The sequence below is a fragment of the Cherax quadricarinatus genome, chromosome 45 (assembly GCF_038502225.1).
Source record: "Cherax quadricarinatus isolate ZL_2023a chromosome 45, ASM3850222v1, whole genome shotgun sequence".
NCBI classification, from domain to species: Eukaryota; Metazoa; Arthropoda; class Malacostraca; order Decapoda; family Parastacidae; genus Cherax; species Cherax quadricarinatus.
The window spans coordinates 13,665,568-13,683,694 of NC_091336.1; the positions used below are offsets into that span (position 1 = coordinate 13,665,568).

The 18,127-nt window shown below is 39.8% G+C and overlaps 1 protein-coding gene and 1 long non-coding RNA gene across 3 annotated transcripts in view; one reads left to right on the plus strand and one right to left on the minus strand.

The window, feature by feature from the left end:
- Window positions 1-425: 425 nt before the first annotated feature.
- LOC128702236 (uncharacterized) lies at window positions 426-11,576 on the minus strand. Its single transcript, XR_011393179.1, has 4 exons — window positions 11,472-11,576; window positions 11,338-11,365; window positions 761-851; window positions 426-483 (listed from the first exon to the last, which is right to left on the minus strand). It is a non-coding gene; the product is annotated as an uncharacterized lncRNA (long non-coding RNA).
- Window positions 11,577-11,854: 278 nt separating this feature from the next.
- The window catches only part of LOC128694799 (transcription initiation factor TFIID subunit 5), a 75,772-nt gene continuing 69,499 nt past the window's right edge, over window positions 11,855-18,127 (plus strand). For both annotated transcript variants that reach the window (XR_011393178.1, XM_070094305.1), the window contains exons 1-4: window positions 11,855-12,239; window positions 12,671-12,862; window positions 15,487-15,689; window positions 17,336-17,532. Coding sequence is in view for 1 of the 2 variants with exons in the window: in XM_070094305.1 (XP_069950406.1) it covers window positions 11,895-12,239; window positions 12,671-12,862; window positions 15,487-15,689; window positions 17,336-17,532 (937 nt within the window). In the remaining variant the exon portion in view is untranslated. The remainder of the gene's footprint in view (window positions 12,240-12,670; window positions 12,863-15,486; window positions 15,690-17,335; window positions 17,533-18,127) is intronic.

Sequence of the window (18,127 nt, forward strand, 5' to 3'; positions counted from 1 at the left end):
GCAGGGTAGGATGTGCAAAAGATGTAATGCACCAGATCAGAGACCAGCAAGGGTGCAAAAAATGCAAGAGGCAGTAAGCAAGGGCCTTAAATTCTAATTTTACTTTGTCTACTGTGGCAACTGATACCAAAGTTTTCACTATTCCAATGAAGATCTCCTGAAGCCTATGTTGTCTTGGGGAGTGCTAAACCTGCAGGAATTATGCAATGCCTGTTGGAGGGGGAGGGAGGTTGCTGAAAGGCATTCGGGCTTAATTCAGGGAAGTGGAGCACAGATCCAATTCTCTAGGCCAAGAGACCATCAGCATCAAGGAACCTCTTGAGGGGGGGCTAAGGTCCATAGACTATCAAGGTCAAGCTACTTTAATAGATTCAAAAGTAGCTAATCCAAGATTCTATGTACTAAAATGAAAATAAAAAGCCTAAACCCTTCTTAGAATTTATTGAAACTTATTAAAGGATGGTAGACTTCTTCAACAATCACCTGAAAAAAAAAAAAAATTAAATTATGCACTACACCAGCAGTGGGATACAGTACCAAACAATCACACATCACAAAAATTAATTTTAGCCAAGAAGAGCACAAAAATCAATGTATACAGCCAATGACAAATATAGCAAGAGAGCTAAAATACCATATTAATCTACTTCATAAATTTGGATTGGATCTTAATTGCATTGGGGCTTTGCATAACCTAAATTAACCGAATTAAATTTCTAAAATTGAGTAAAAAAAAAAAAAATGGTTCAAATATAAATACCTAGCAAAGGGGGCCAAGCAATGGTTTACTTCGACCTCGCACGCATCTTCCTGCGCTTTCTCTTAAGCCTGCGCATACGCTTCTTCCTCCACTGTAAAATATACAGAAACTGTAGATATTTCAAGTTTCATAAACAATACTGTAATTTTAAATGAAATAGACCTCTAGAATACTGCACATAGCTTAAATGCTAAGAATCATTTAAAATTTTATACATAAAAACTTTGGGTGGATGTCTTAAAAAATACAACAGTATAAATATAAAACTTTCTGCAAGTGCACCACATTTCACTCCAAGACTTGCTTTCAGAAGCATTTTGACCAGTCAATGGAGTGTCACTTACTTCCTGGGGTCTCTTGTAATATCTGCTTATTTATTCCACAAGCACTTATGGTGAGGCACAGTTGACAAACGAGTTAGCATAATTGGGAACTATTGATGGTAATGGCAAATCTCAGAGGCATCTATTGTTAATATAATCTAATGAAATGACACGAGTATTAAAAAAAAAAAAAAAATAGTAATTTCAGAGGCCCAGGGAGCAACAGAAGATTTAAGACTTATTTCATTGTTACCTGAACTGTAGGATGTTCATGCTAGTTTAATATCTGTTCACCCACATATACACTTGACAGTACAGTGGACCCCCTAGTTTCGGCAGCCTCGACTTTCGTGAAATCCGACCTTCGGCGAGTTTTTTTATTTTTTTTTGCAAAAATTTGGCCTGGAGTTTTGTGAAAAACTCCTGTTTCGGCGACCGTCCGGCACGCATCCGCCCATCACCGCGCACACAAAGCAGTCTCCCACGCCATTCACGCTCAGTGTGCCATTGTTTACCAACACGGGACCATCACCCCGTGGGTTCATACAATACATTTCATAATACATTGTTTTTTGTGCTTGCAACTGCTAAATAAGTCGTCATGGACCCAAGGAAAGCTAGTGCAAGCCCTTTGGTAAATAAAGTGAGTGACGGGGATGTGGAAGAGCTGGTGGAGGACCACAGGGAAGAGCTAACCACTGAAACTGCAAGAGCTTCAACTGGAACAGCATCAGATCACAGCCGAGGAACTTGCTTCAGAGGAGGAGGAAGAGGGAGTGGATGAGGTGCCTTCTTCAGTGATTAATGACATAAGTGGAATGAGTTGCAAAGTTTTGTTGAAAAGTATCACCCTGACCAAGCTGAAATAAGCTGTATCTGCAACATGTACAATGACAGTGTTGTGTCCCACTTCAGGGAAATCTTAAAGAAATGCCAGAAAAAGACCTCTTTGGATAGATACTTTGTGCGCCAGGGGTCCAGTGACTCAAGTTGTTCCCAGTGGCATTAAAAGAAGAAGGGAAGTAACCCCAGATAAGGACTTGCTACCTAAAGTCCTAATGGAAGGAGATTCTCCTTCCAAACAGTAGTGTACACCTTCCTCCTATCATCTCCTCCCATCTTCCATCCACCCAAAGTCTTCAGTAAAGGTAATTGTAATATTTATTTTAAATGCACGTACAGTGGTCCCCCGCTTTTCGTAGTCCCGGCAATCGTAAAATTCGCCAATCATAGGGGTATTTTCGTATAAACATGGACTCGCTTTTCATAGGTTGACTCGCGAGTCGTAGTTCGTCCGGGACGCGTACGCACAGCGTGGGCCAGGGCGGCAGCCAGTCTGGCATTGTTTACCAGTGAGCGAAGGTCCCCTCGCGTGCTCCAGCGAAATATTTCATAATATTCCATTTATTTTAGTGCTTGCAAGTACTAAATAAGCTACCATGGCTCCAAAGAAAGCTCCTAGTGCCAAGCCTGTGGTAAAGAAGGTGAGAAATACAATTGAATTTAAGAAAACCATCATTGAACAATATGAAAGTGGTTCAAGTGTGGCCGAACTGTCCAGGATGTATAAGAAACCCTACACAACCTTATGTTCCATAGTGGCCAAGAAAAATGAAATAAAGGCTGCTGTTGTTGCAAAGGGAGTAACTATGCTGACAAAAATGAGATCACCAGTACTGGAAGAGGTTGAGAAGTTATTATTGGTGTGGATAAATGAGAAACAATTAGCAGGAGATACTCTTATGACTTAGTTTATTTGTGAAAAGGCTAGGCAGTTGCATGAAGATTTGGTAAAGAAATTGCCTGCAAATAGTGGTGAAGTGAGTGGATTTAAGGCCAGCAAAGGCTGGTTTGAGAGATTTAAGAACCGTACTGGCATACACAGTGTGGTAAGGCACGGTGAAGCTGCCAGTTTGGACCACAAGGCGGCTGAAAAATATGTGCATGAATTCCAGGAGTACATAGAGGCTGAAGGACTGAAACCTGAACAAGTGTTCAATTGTGACGAAACAGGCCTCTTTTGGAAGAAAATGCCAAAGAGGACCTTCATTACACAAGAGGAAAAGGCAATGCCAGGACACAAGCCTATGAAAGACAAGCTGACGCTAATGTTCTGCGCTAATGCTAGTGGGGATTTCAAAGTGAAGCCATTACTAGTGTACCATTCTGAAAATCCCGGTGTGTTCAGGAAAAACAATGTTATGAAGAGTAAATTGTGTGTTTTGGAAATCTAATAGTAAAGCATGGGTCACGAGGGAAATTTTCGTCGAGTGGTTCAATGAAGTGTTTGGCCCTAGTGTGAAGGAGTATCTCCTGGAAAAGAAATTGGATCTCAAGTGCCTGCTAGTAATGGACAATGCACCTGCTCATCCTCCAAACTTGAATGACCTAATTTTCGAGGAGTTTGGGTTCATCACAGTAAAGTTCTTGCCCCCGAATACCACTCCTCTCCTCCAACCCATGGACCAGCAGGTTTATTGCAAACTTTAAACTCTACACAAAAGCAATGTTTCACAGGTGCTTGACTGTGACCACAGACACTCACTTGACCCTAAGGGAATTTTGGAGAGCACTTCAGCAACCTCCACTGCATAACCCTTATAGGTATGGCTTGGGAGGGAGTGACTACCGGGACTTCGAACTCTGTCTGGAGAAAATTGTGGCCAGATTGTGTCGACAAGAAGGATTTTGAAGGATTTGGGGCTGACCCTAATGAGCCTATGTCTGTTGTAAAATCAACTGTGGCACTGGGGAGTTCCATGGGGTTGGATGCGAGTTTGGAGGATGTGGAAGAATTGGTGGAAGACCACAATGAAGAACTCACCACTGAGGAGCTGCAAGAGCTTCAGCAGGAAGAGCAACACATCGCAGCTCAGAATCTTGCTGCAGAGGAGGAAGAGAGATGGAAGAAGGTGCCTTCTTCAGAAATTAGAGATTTTTACTATGTGGGGGTAAGATGGAAAGCTTTATGGAGAAACATCACCCTAACAAGGTTGTTGCAAGCCAGGTTGGCAACATGTACAGTGACAGTCTTGGGCCATTTTAGGGAAGTGTTAAAGAGACGCCAGAAACAGCTCTCCACAGTTATTTTGCGAGACAGGACTCCAGTGACTCAAGGTGGTCCTAGTGGCATTAAGAAACAGAGAAGAGAAGCAACCCCAGAAAAGCAAATGGTACCTGAGGTGTTGATGGAAGGGGATTCCCCTTCCAAACTATAAACAATCCACTCTCCTCCTCCTCCTCCTCCAGTCTCCCATACACTAAGAAGAATCTTCAATCAAGGTAAGTGTTATGCTGTTAATGTTTCATTCATCATTTCCCATTGTATTGTTTATGTACTACATGTATATTTCATGTTAATTTTTTTTGTTTTAATACTTCTGGGTGTCAGGAACGGATTAATTGTACTTACATTATTTCTTATGGGGAAATAATGATTCGTAAATCTTAAATTTCGTTTATAGTAACGGCTCCAGGAACGGATTAATTACGAACGAGGGACCACTGTACTTTATTTCTGATTGTTTTCATTATGTAAATCTTTATTTATTATTTCCATTATTTCTTATGGGCAAAATGGTTTCGAGTTTCGTGAATTTCAACCTTCGGCAGGCTCTCTGGAACGGATTAGTCGCGAAACTCGGGTCCACTAATTTGTGCAACTTTATTAACAAACTACAGTTAACAATAGCTTCTAAAGGGGTGATGCCAAGAGAAAACTTTTGGTTCTCAGAAATCTATATTTTTGCTAGCTGAGCTCTACAGCTCCTCAGATGGCAGGTTCAAGTCACCTACTGGTAAAAGCCAGTCAGGTCTAACTCTCGCCCACTATTCAGTCACCACTATCAATTACAGGCGAGGGAACCTCATCTCTCCATGAAGATAAATAAAATTACTAGAGCTTGGTTGTCATCTACCTCATGAGAGGGCTGGAGTGGTTGAAGGAAATGAGGCTACCAACAATGAGGTGCAATCCAGCACCTGCTACAAGTGGCAAACAGTTCCCCAGTAACGGGAGGAGCATCAAAATATGAAAAGTCAAAAGATTTGAAGGTAGGAAATCTCTTCCTTGTTCTTCAGGATGAGTGTGCTTCAGTGGTTAGTGAAGGTAAAGGTACTACTTCCCCTAACAGAGGTAAGCGAATTCTTGTGGTTGGTGGCTCGCAGGAAAGATATATGGACTGTGCTTTCTGAAATAGGAATAAGGCGAGTGCGCTTCCCTGAAGCTGTTGTTGGTGAGAGTCAACAGGTGGGATAATATGTCAGGTAATGGGAACAAGCCCATTATCTGTCTCGGTGCTGGTGGAAATGACATCGGGAAGGGTAGGAAAAAAGCGCTGCTAGATAAGTACAGGTCAGCTATAGATTTAATTAGGTCGAAGGGAGGGGTCCCAACCATATGTAGCATCATGCCTAGAAGGGGAGTGGGCAATGAATAGTTGTCTAGGGCAATTGGTGTAAATTGCTGGCTAGACATACTGCAAGGAACTTGCAATCCCATTCATTGACAACTGGGACAACTTATGGCATAGTTTATCATCCTGTTCTACGTAATTTATCGTTTCTGGAATATCGCTAGTATCTTCCCGAGTAAAAACTTCCTCTCAGTTTTTACTCGGGAAGATACTAGCGATATTCCAGAAATAATAAATTATGTAGAACAGCATGATAATAAACTATGCACGATTAGGGTCACAAGTGACATGGTTCTAAGGCAAATTGATAAATTAAAACGTAACAAATCCCCAGGCCCGGATGAACTGTATGAAAGGGTTCTAAAGGAAGGTAAAGAGCTTAGCAAACCTCCGGCTGTGTGTGTCTGTGTGTGCGTGTCTCTCTCAACAATCAATATTTGCACCAATAACTCATTACAGTTGTGACCGGGTGTGGAGTGTGAATTGCTCATTACCTGGAGTTTACCTGGAGAGAGTTCCGGGGGTCAACGCCCCCGCGGCCCGGTCTGAGACCAGGCCTCACTATAATTTGTTCATGATTGTTGCCATGTATAAACGTAAGTAACCATTCTTACAGAATTCATTACCTTTGTAACTTGTGAGCTCATTACCTTTGTACCTAGTTCAGTTATCAAAACTTTGGGGGCCCAGTCCCTGGACCAATTATGTACCTCTGTAATCTTTTGACTACCACCCACAGGATGGGTATGGGGTGCATAATAAACATATTAAACTAAATTATTTTCAAAGCAGGTGACAGGTCCTTAGCTTCGAACTATAGACCGATAAGCCTAACCTCCATAGTGGGAAAATTTATGGAATCAATAATTGCCGAGACAGTTCGTAGCCACCTTGAAAAGCACAAATTAATCAACGAATCTCAGCATGGTTTTACAAAGGGGCGCTCCTGCCTTACGAATTTATTAACTTTTTTCACTAAGGTATTTGAGGAGGTAGATCATGGTAATGAATATGATATTGTGTATATGGACTTCAGTAAGGCTTTTGACAGGGTCCCACATCAGAGACTATCGAGGAAAATTAAGGCACATGGAATAGAATTTTTTTCCTGGATAGAGGCATGGTTGACAAATAGGCAGCAGAGTTTGCATAAATGGGGAGAAATCAGAGTGGGGAAGCATCACGAGCGGTGTTCCACAGGGGTCAGTGTTGGGCCCCCTGTTGTTCACAATCTACATAAACGACATTGATGAGGGCATAAAGAGCGACATAAGCAAGTTTGCCGATGACACCAAAATAGGCTGTCGAATTCATTCTGACGAGGATATCAGAACACTCCAGGAAGAGTTGAATAGACTGATGCAGTGGTCGGAGAAGTGGCAGATGCAGTTTAATATAGACAAATGCAAAGTTCTAAATGTTGGACAGGAAAATAACCATGCCACATATAAACTAAATAATGTCAATCTTAATATTACGGATTGCGAAAAAGATTTAGGAGTCCTGGTTAGCAGTAATCTGAAACCCAGACAACAGTGCATAAGTGTTCGCAATAAAGCTAACAATCCTTAGCTTCATATCAAGAAGCATAAATAATAGGAGTCCTCAGGTTGTTCTTCAACTCTATATATTCCTGGTTAGACCTCATTTAGATTATGCTGCACAGTTTTGGTCACCATATTATAGAATGGATATAAATGCTCTGGAAAACATACAGAGGAGGATGACAAAGTTGATCCCATGTATCAGAAATCTTCCCTACGAGGATAGACTGAGGTCCCTGAATCTGCACTCTCTAGAAAGGCGTAGAATTAGGGGGGATACGACTGAGGTGTATAAATGGAAGACGGGAATAAATAAAGGGGATGTAAATAACGTGCTGAAAATGTCTAGCCTAGACAGGACTCGTAGCAATGGTTTTAAGTTGGAAAAATTCAGATTCAGGAAGGATATAGGAAAGCACTGGTTGGGTAATAGAGTTGTGGATGAGTGGAACAAACTCCCAAGTACAGTTATTGAGGCTAAAAACGTTGTGTAGTTTTAAAAATAGGTTAGATAAATACACGAGTGGGTGTGGGCAGGTGTGAGTTGGACCTGATTAGCTTGTTCTACTAGGTCAGTTGTAGTGTTCCTTCCCTAAGTGAATGTGACCTGCCCTGACTAGGTTGGGGTATTGGCTCAAGCCTTTAGGAGACTTGGACCTGCCTTGCATGGGCCAGTAGGCCTGCTGTAGTGTTCCTTCTTTCTTATGTTCTTAAGTTACAAATAAAGACAATGGATCAGGTCAGCAAACAAAGGGAGAGGGCAGCAATACTAGCTCCCTTAAGATTTACTATACTAACAGCAAGAGTTTAAGAAATAAGATTGATGAGCAAATATTAACTGCAAGTGCATGAAGTATAGATATTATTGCTATAACAGAGACCCGGCTCAAAGTGAATGTCACATACAAGGCTATAAATTATTCCACATTGACAGGATCAACAGGAAGGGTGGTGGAGTAGCAATGATGTCAGACAATTTAAAGTGTAAAAAAAAAGACTCTTGAGATCCAGGATTGTTTTTTTTTTTTTTAAGCGTGACAGAACCAACTAGAGGAAATAACCTGCTTGACTTGGTTCTTGCCAGTAGGGAATCGCTAATAATAATCTTGAGGTCAATGATGAGTGAGGAAAGTGATCACAAATCACTCTGTTCTAATATATCATGGAATTACCTTAATAATGGCAATAAAGTCTGTCCCTGACTTCTGCTTGGCTGATTTCACAGGACTGAGAAATCACCTGGGTAGGCTGAACTGGAATGACCTGACTACAGGTCAGGTTGCCAATTATAACGTTTTCCAGAGTAGTTCTAGCTGCTCAGACAAATGTTCCAAACAGGGAAATCAGATCAAACAAAAATGACCCTAAATGGATAGATTAAAACCATCTCTTTGGTCAAAAGTGAGGCATATACATATAGGCAAATCAAAAGAGGGGCAGTTAAGAAACCAATATATTCAGTTAGAAATAAAAGAGGGAATAAGAAAAGCAGAGAGATTATGAGGTTAAAGTTGCAAGAGAACTGAAGACTAACCCAAAAGGATTCTTTCAGGTATACATTAGTAAGATTAGGGACAGGATAGGCCCACTCAAAAGTTACTTGGGTCAGCTCTCAGACAGTGACAAGGAAATGTGTAGAATTTTTCACACTTACTTCCATTCAGTTTTTAGAGGAAGATACTAGCGATATTCCAAAAGTAATAAATTAAGTAGAACAGGACGATAATAAACTATGCACAATTAGGGTCACAAGTATGGTCTTTAGACAAACAAATAAATTAAATCCCAACAAATCCCCAGGCCCTTTTGAACTGTATGCAAAGGTTTTAAAGGAATGTAAAGATGAACTTGGCAAACCTTTGGCTATCTTTTCGACATAGCACTACAAACTGGCATAGTGCCAGGTAAGTGGAAAATGTGAAACCTATTTTCAAAGCATGCGACAGGTCCTTAGCTTTGGACTATAGACCAATAAGCTTAACCTCCACAGTGGGTAAGTTTATGGAATCAATAATTACCGAGGCAATTTGTAGCCATCTTGTAAAGTATAAATTGATCAACGAATCTCAACAGTTCTACAAATGGGTGTTCCTGCCTTACGAATTTATTAACTTTTTTTCACTAAGGTATTTGAGGAGGTAGATCATGGTAATGTATATGATATTGTGTATATGGACTTAAAGTGTTGGGCCCCTTGTTCACAATCTACATAAACAACAGACGAGGGAATAAATAGTAATGTAAGCAAGTTTGCTGATGACAGCAATATAGGTAGATGAATTCATTCCGATGAGGACATTAGAGCACTCAAGGAAGATTTAAATAGACTTATGCAGTAATTGGAGAAGTGGCAGATGCAGTTTAATATAGAAAAGTGCAAAGTTATAAAGACTGGACAGGAAAATAACCATGCCACATATAAACTAAATAATGTAGGTCTTATTATTGTTTGCAAAAGGATTTGGTAGATCTCGTTAGCAGTAATCTAAAACCAAGGCAACAGTGCACAAGTGTCTGCAATAAAGCGAACAGAATCCATGGTTTCTTATCAAGAAGCATAAATAATAAGAATCCTCAGATTTTCTTCAACTACGTATCCTTGGTTAGGCCTTGTGTAGATTGTGCAGCACAGTTTTGGTCACTATTATAGAATATATGCAAGTGCTCTGGAAAACGTACACAGGAAGATAAAATTGATACCATGTATCGGAAATTTTTCCTACAAGGATAGACTGAGGGCCCTGAATCTGCACTCTAAAAAAGGTGTAGATTTAGGTGGGATACAATCGAGGTGTATAAATGGAAAACAGGAATAAAGGCGATGTAATAGTGTGCTAAAAATATCTAACCTAGACAGGATTTGCAGCAATGGCTTTAAGTTGGAAAAATTCAGATTCAGGAAGGCTATAGGAAAGCACTGGTTTGGTAATAGAGTTGTAGACGAGTGGAACAAACTCCCGAGTAGTCCTAGAAGCAAAAACATTGTACAGTTTTAAAAATAGGTTAGATAAATATACGAGTGGGTGTGGGTGGGTGCAAGTTAGACCTGACTAGCTTGTGCTACTAGGTCAGATGCTGTGCTCCTTCCTTAAGTGAATATGACCTGACCTGACTACATTGCGGCATTGGCTTGGGCCGGTGGGGGACTTTGACTTGCCTCGCATGAGCCAGTAGGCCTGCTGCAATGTTCCTTCATGTTCTTAAAAAACTTTTGTACAATCAAAATAATTTAATTCAGGAATTATGAAATATTGGCATTATCGTTCACCCCTACCCCCAATTAATCCCTTAATATAAGCCTTTACTGTATAAACATTGGAGGGTTGAGTATGGAGACTCCCCCTGAGAGGTAGAGCTGAAAATCTATTTATCAAGACAGTATAAAATCTGAATGTTGTAACATATCTTGTAAAAATATGAACCTAACAATAGGGCGATTATTTCTTGCATAAACATTAGGTGCCATGGTCTCAACAGTAACCCACATGAAGACAACACTAGATTATTAGTCTGTATATTTCTATCTCCTACTGGGATTGAAAAAGATATAAAAAGAGGATCCCAGAAGGGGACTGAAATATACTTATCAATTAATCTTCTGTATTTGTCTCCATGTGGGTTATTACTAAGTATTAACAAGAGTTCATTACACTTTATTCAGTGCTATGCCCTTACATGTGGTCATGTTACAATATAAAATTTAATTACATTACATTAATTTCATTACAATTCAGGGAAAAAAAAGTATGAATAGAAATAAATCCTGATATAGACGGAAAAAAATCTAAACTCTTATACCGAGGCTGTGGGATTTCGCAAATAGGCGATAACTAAAATTTATTCCTTTAGTTTTAAAAGGCTTCAGCAAACATTACTATTGATATTTGTATTAGTAGCAGTCAATTTTTACTCCTGTCTCCATCTAATACTTATATTTACCTTCTTAAGTGGAATATTGTATTACCAGCTCTTCCAATCAAGATGCATCTATTAACAGCTGGATACAATTAAATTTTAATTTTAGCAGACACCAGGAATTTGAGTGAAGTACAATAGATGGACCATTCTTCCCAGACTACTGGGTTTTCCTAGGCTAAAGCTACACAATATGCGTGCTAATAACACCCTAAACAGCATACTAGAGAAATCTTGTAGTGTATGCACTCAAAATCTAAATAAAACTTTTAATACTGAAACATAAACAATCATGTCTTGGAACCATACATCAAAAACAAGCATGACACCAGGATCCCGTCTATAATTTGGATGTTACCACAAAACGTTATCTGGCTTACCTTAGCACGCATCCTGCCGGAGAATTATCTGCAATATAAATGGCTTAATATTAGTTACGTTTCAGGCAAATTGGTTGAAACATGTGTCAGATGATAACAGATAAATACGGAGTAAGCGGGGACGGCAAGCTAACCTGGCTGGCGGGACGCTGGGAAGGACTAGTACAACACCCGGACATGACGTCATCAATATAACTTGTTGAGTTTCTTAATTTTCTTTCCAGTGCGTCATTTTGCATATTGCGAATACTTTTCTCACCAAATAAATATTGCGTTTCGGTATTACCCAAAAGATATTATCAGGCATTTTTTAATACTTATGTTCATTTGGTTATCGATTAACTTGCCATGTTTCATATATATGGTTCTCACTAATTTCTATCTTTAATGTATTTTTTTATGAAGAAACTAAAGAATGATAAGATCTGTGAACATTATATGTAAGAGTACTCTTTTGTAAATATTATATATTTATTTACTGATGTGCAATAAACAATAATGTTGGTTATGAGTAGAGAATATCGGTTACTCTGGCCAGGTGATGATTGTAAACAAACATGTCAGACACTGGACCAACCTACGCTAGTTTAACCCCAGCCAACCCCACTATCATTAATGGGTTGGCTGGGGTGGACCTCCAGACGGGCCAGCAGCTTACCACACACCAGACAATAATGAACAACACTGAGCACACCATGTTGAACATGGTGAACGCTGTTGGAGTGGCGGCGGCGGGAGTGCAGACTATGAGTACACAGAATTTAACTACAGTAATGCCAGCAGTTACACATCAGCAGGTGGTTTCTGACGTAACTGCTGAGAGCATGGTCAACCATACAGTACATGTTGACAGAAATACACTAGTAGCTGTACTACAGTTTCTGAAAAAGAATCATTTCAAGGTAAGTTCAAGGAGGTTGACATGCAAAAATTCCCCTTAAGGTGGGTTCCTTGATGGGGCTTTTGCTCTAAGGAATTGAATCTATGCTTCCTTTTCTTGGTTTGAACTCCAGTGCCTCTTATTCCCCCAGTCATTGTATGACCCCTATGGGTTTAGTGCTCCTCCATGGATGCCATAATTGTTACTTTTTCTGCATTAAGTCTCATCAAGGAAGTGTGTTGATGAGAGGCTTCTAATCTGAGGAATTGGACCTGACTTCCCCTTCTTGAATTGATCCTGAGTACCTCCTCTCATTGCCAAAGGTGCTGTATGATCATTGTGATTTTAACATGTGTCTTGTATTTCTGTGATAAAAGAGCATAATTTTATTTTTTTCAAGATAGTTGTCAAATTAATATTTAACAGATATATTTCTTGTATCACTACTTTCAGAGATCTGAAGAACTTGTGAGGCAGGAGGCAAATTTTTTCGATAATGTAGAAGACTCTAAGCAGGGTATTGGGGGCGATGCTGAAGTATCAAGCGTGCTTTCAGCCTATAAGAGTGAGGGAGACCCAGCAGAATATGAAGATGCATACAAGAGTCTTCAGGCCTTTATAGACAAAAGCCTGGATGCATACAAGGTGATTTAAACTAGCTGGGTGGCTTACCTTAAGACTATGTATATCATTGTGTCATATTGTGGTGGATTTAATGGCTGTGTGGGGGTTGTGTGTTTTTATAAGTATTGTATGAAGAGTTTTGGTATGTAAATACAGGTTTATTTTATTAGTGTAACTTTTCACTTACTACTTCTGGATAGTCACATATACTATACTATACTTTGGTTGGTCACATTTTTAGTGCTTTACTGTGACTTTATTTAAGGAGATGTCTAGCTCCTAGCTTCTTTTTTTATTATTTTAAATAAAGCCAGTTTTCCCTAGACAAGTAGATATAATAACGAGGTAATATCCATGAAAAGATTTAAGGAAACTGGAAAACCAGACTTAAGTTTGTCAGGCAGTACACTGCTTGCACATTGAAAGCTAGTTTGGAATGCTGAGGTTCAATGAGCAACATTGGACTGTGATGTCTGTGTCCTTTAAGAAAAAGGAGGGGGGAGGGGGAAGCTAAGTCACTAATGTTTGGGGCAGTTTTTTTCTAACTATTTACTAAAATGTTTTTGTCTCCTTTCTGATTTTTTGTATGTAGCTTTACTCTCAAGATGTGTCTAATTTATCAGCTTTACTCTCATTATAGTATTTGGAAGTCTACCATATTTTTCTTTCTATGGTTCATATGATTTTTTTATTCATATATTTATTCATATGTTTACAGTGAAACATATAAGTGAACAGTATTTAGATAAGGCTAAAGAGGTCTTTGTGGCATTTATGGATTTGGAAAAGGCATATGACAGGGTGGATAGGGGGGCAATGTGGAAGGTGTATGGTGTAGGAGGTAGGTTACTGAAAGCAGTGAAGAGTTTTTACGAGGATAGCGAGGCTCAAGTTAGAGTATGTAGGAAAGAGGGAAATTATTTCCCAGTAAAAGTAGGCCTTAGACAAGGATGTGTGATGTCACCGTGGTTGTTTAATATATTTATAGATGGGGATGTAAGAGAAGTAAATGCGAGGGTCTTGTCAAGAGGCGTGGAGTTAAAAGATAAAGAATCACACATAAAGTGGGAGTTGTCACAGTTGCTCTTTGCTGATGACACCGTGCTCTTGGGAGATTCTGAAGAGAAGTTGCAGAGATTGGTGGATGAATTTGGTAGGGTGTGCAAAAGAAGAAAATTAAAAGTGAATACAGGAAAGAGTAAGGTTATGAGGATAACAAAAAGATTAGGTGATGAAAGATTGGATATCAGATTGGAGGGAGAGAGTATGGAGGAGGTGAATGTATTCAGATATTTGGGAGTGGACGTGTCAGCGGATGGGTCTATGAAAGATGAGGTGAATCATAGAATTGATGAGGGGAAAAGGGTGAGTGGTGCACTTAGGAGTCTGTGGAGACAAAGAACTTTGTCCTTGGAGGCAAAGAGGGGAATGTATGAGAGTATAGTTTTACCAATGCTCTTATATGGTGTGAAGCATGGGTGATGAATGTTGCAGCGAGGAGAAGGCTGGAGGCAGTGGAGATGTCATGTCTGAGGGCAATGTGTGGTGTGAATATAATGCAGAGAATTCGTAGTTTGGAAGTTAGGAGGAGGTGCGGGATTACCAAAACTGTTGTCCAGAGGGCTGAGGAAGGGTTGTTGAGGTGGTTCGGACATGTAGAGAGAATGGAGCGAAACAGAGTGACTTCAAGAGTGTATCAGTCTGTAGTGGAAGGAAGGTGGGGTAGGGGTCGGCCTAGGAAAGGTTGGAGGGAGGGGGTAAAGGAGGTTTTGTGTGCGAGGGGCTTGGACTTCCAGCAGGCATGCGTGAGCGTGTTTGATAGGAGTGAATGGAGACAAATGGTTTTTAATACTTGACGTGCTGTTGGAGTGTGAGCAAAGTAACATTTATGAAGGGGTTCAGGGAAACCGGCAGGCCGGACTTGAGTCCTGGAGATGGGAAGTACAGTGCCTGCACTCTGAAGGAGGGGTGTTAATGTTGCAGTTTAAAAACTGTAGTGTAAAGCACCCTTCTGGCAAGACAGTGATGGAGTGAATGATGGTGAAAGTTTTTCTTTTTCGGGCCACCCTGCCTTGGTGGGAATCGGCCAGTGTGATAATAAAAAAAATAATAAAAAAATATTTACATGAATAGCAGCTCATTCAATGTGTGTATAAGCTGCATAATACACCAGAATGTGGTATTATGCAGCTTATAAATTTACTGAAATGTCTGACACTGACCCTTTAATGAAGAGGAGCTTTAGAGAGAAAGATAAGGTATAAAGTAGATAGGCACATTAATTAGCATTTCTTTTCTATGAAATCCTGTTAAAAAAAAATTACTCTAAGTATTCTGCAAGTCTTTTTAAAGCCAGATAATCATCTAAAAATTTCTGAGTAAATAATGAAAATTTCGTACCCTCTAGTGTGATGCAGGTATTTGGCTTTCATTTTTTCTGTATTAGTGTTGGTAGACTTACTGACAATATGTTAGGTAAAAGGACACAAGTGCAACTTGCATGACATTTTATTGTGGCAACGTTTCGCTATCCAGGAGGGTTATCATTTTTTCTGTAGCTTGCTCTAGGTATTTGACTTTTAATTTTGCAAAACTTGTAATCATTGTTTTGACTTTTAATAATTTAGTATTTTTCTCTTTTTCAGCATGAAGTTTCCCTTGTATTATACCCAGTGTTTGTACACATGTACTTAGAGCTAGTATATAATGGCCATGAACAGGTGGCCAAATCATTCTTAGAGAAGCTGGGTAATATGCAAGAAAGCTGCTATCAGGAAGATGTACATAAACTTTCTCTGGTAACATCTAGAGATCACATGACAGGATATCAGATCATGGATAACTTCAGGCAAGTAATATGTTCCCTTTATCTTTCATTTTTGTTATTTATTCCTTTTATTCCCTTTTTTTATGGCTGCTGCCTTGGAGGTGAGTATCTACGAAAAATAAGGCATCAGAGATAATGTACTTCATGGATAGGTAGAACCTAATGTTTTTTTTATGTGTCCATTGGCAAATCAGTGGCAGAATATTGAAGTTGAATGCTAAATGAGTGCTGTATGACTTGCAGGTTTGGCACTAGGTTATAATTATAATAATAATGTTAAGTAAAAGGACACAAATGCAATTAATGTGACATTTTATTGTGGCATCATTTTGCTCTCCTGGATCTTTGCTAATAGTATTAGAATATGGTATATCAAAACTTGAATTGTGAATGGACTGGATGTGAAGGTGCACTGCTGAAAGTAATGAAGGAAAGATATTTCCAGTGCATTTTTTGTGACAGTGTTAACCTGTGTAAACCTTTATTAAGTCAATCCTTGACAAAACTTCACAGTGAAATGCAGTAAAAGCTTGCTCGATACCTGTGTAACTAGATAGCTAAGTGCAGTACTGTGTTGCACAGTGAAGAAAAGACAAGTTTGAAGAAAGAACTTTTATTGGGAAGGTGTATAAATCTGTAGTGGAGGGTGGGCATGGTGGGGGTCACCCTAGGAAAGGTTGGAGGGAGAGGGTAGAGGTGGTTTTGTGTGCAAGCAACTTAGATATCCAGCAGGCATGTGTGAGCATGTTAGATAGGAGTGAATGGAGGCAAATGGCTTTTGGGACTTGAATAGCTGTTAGAGTGTGAGCAAGGTAACATTTGTGAAAGGATTCAGGGAAACTGATTAGAGAGACTTGAGTCCTGGAGGCAGGAAGTGAAGTGCCTGCATTTCTGAAGGAGGGGTGAAGATATTTACAGTTTGGAGGGGCATCTGATATGTAGTATTGGTGTGCCTCTGGCAAGACAGTGATAAGAGTGAATGATGATGTAAGTGTTTGTTCCTTTTTGGGTCACCCTGCCTTGGTGGGGGATGGCTAGTGTGTTAAAAGAAAATCAATACAGCAGTACCACTCATAAGAGCTGGACTAACAGTCTTAATATAAATATGCAGTACATTATATTAAAGAAGCAGTGGAGCTAATAAATGGGTTGGTGTAGCCAGGTAGATAACTGGAATTTTACAGCAGCCACCCAGGGAGGTACTACCGTCCTGCCAAGTGAGTGTAAAATGAAAGTTTGTAATTGTTTTACATGATGGTAGGATTGCTGGTGTCCTTTTTCCTGTCTCATAAACATGCAAGATTACACGTACGTCTTGCTACCTCTACTTACACTTAGGTCACACTACACATATGTGTACAAGCATAAATATACACACCCCTCTGGGTTTTCTGCTATTTTCTTTCTAGTTCTTGTTCTTGTTTATTTCCTCATCTCCATGGGGAAGTGAAACAGAGTTCTTCCTCCATAAGCCATGTGTGTTGTAAGAGGCGACTAAAATGCCGGGAGCAAGGGGCTAGTAACCCCTTCTCCTGTATATATTACTAAATGTAAAAGGAGAAACTTTCGTTTCTCCTTTTGGGCCATCCCGCCTCGGTGGGATACGGCCGGTGTGTTGAAAGAAGAAAGATTTTTAAAATGTAATGTAATGTTTATACTGCTTCCAGATCAAGTCAGTTCACAGTGAGGATGTCCCGGGATACTTATTCTCACTTGAAGCGATACCTAACAGAGTATGGTGGAGGGCCAGTGCCACGGATAATTCATGACAGATTATACTTGGATGTATATGAAGGTGTTCCTAGGAGTCGTACTCAGATTCTGGTAACTGCAGGTGCACAAGAAGGAGAGGTACCAAAGCAAGGTTAGTGAAAGTTTAATCTTGCTGTACTTGTAAGAGGGGTGAACACCTAGAAGGAAGACGACAGAATACATAAGAATTGGCATGGTTTTGGATGGTTCAGAACTTGAAAAATTTAAGCAACTATTGGAAGGTGGGCTAGAGAGAATACGGGTAATGAGGAGGTCTAAGAGATGTAGGATAGAAGTAAGAATGTAGTACAGTGGAACCTCAAATATAGAACTTTCTTCGGTCCAGAAGGCTGTTCAAGTGTCGCTACTGAATGAATTTATTCCCATCAGGAATAATGTAAATTAGTTTAGTCCATTTCAGACCCTCAAAAATACACTTATAAAATTTTTTTTTTTTTATTATCACACCGGCCGATTCCCACCAAGGCAGGGTGGCCCGAAAAAGAAAAACTTTCACCATCATTCACTCCATCACTGTCTTGCCAGAAGGGTGCTTTACACTACAGTTTTTAAACTGCAACATTAACACCCCTCCTTACATAATTACATAATTGGTTGAGTTGGGAGCAGTCCGATTTTTGAGGTTCCACTGTACAAGGGTGCAGCAGAGGCTTGTGAGTATAGGAGAGTAGGTGAAGGATAGAAGA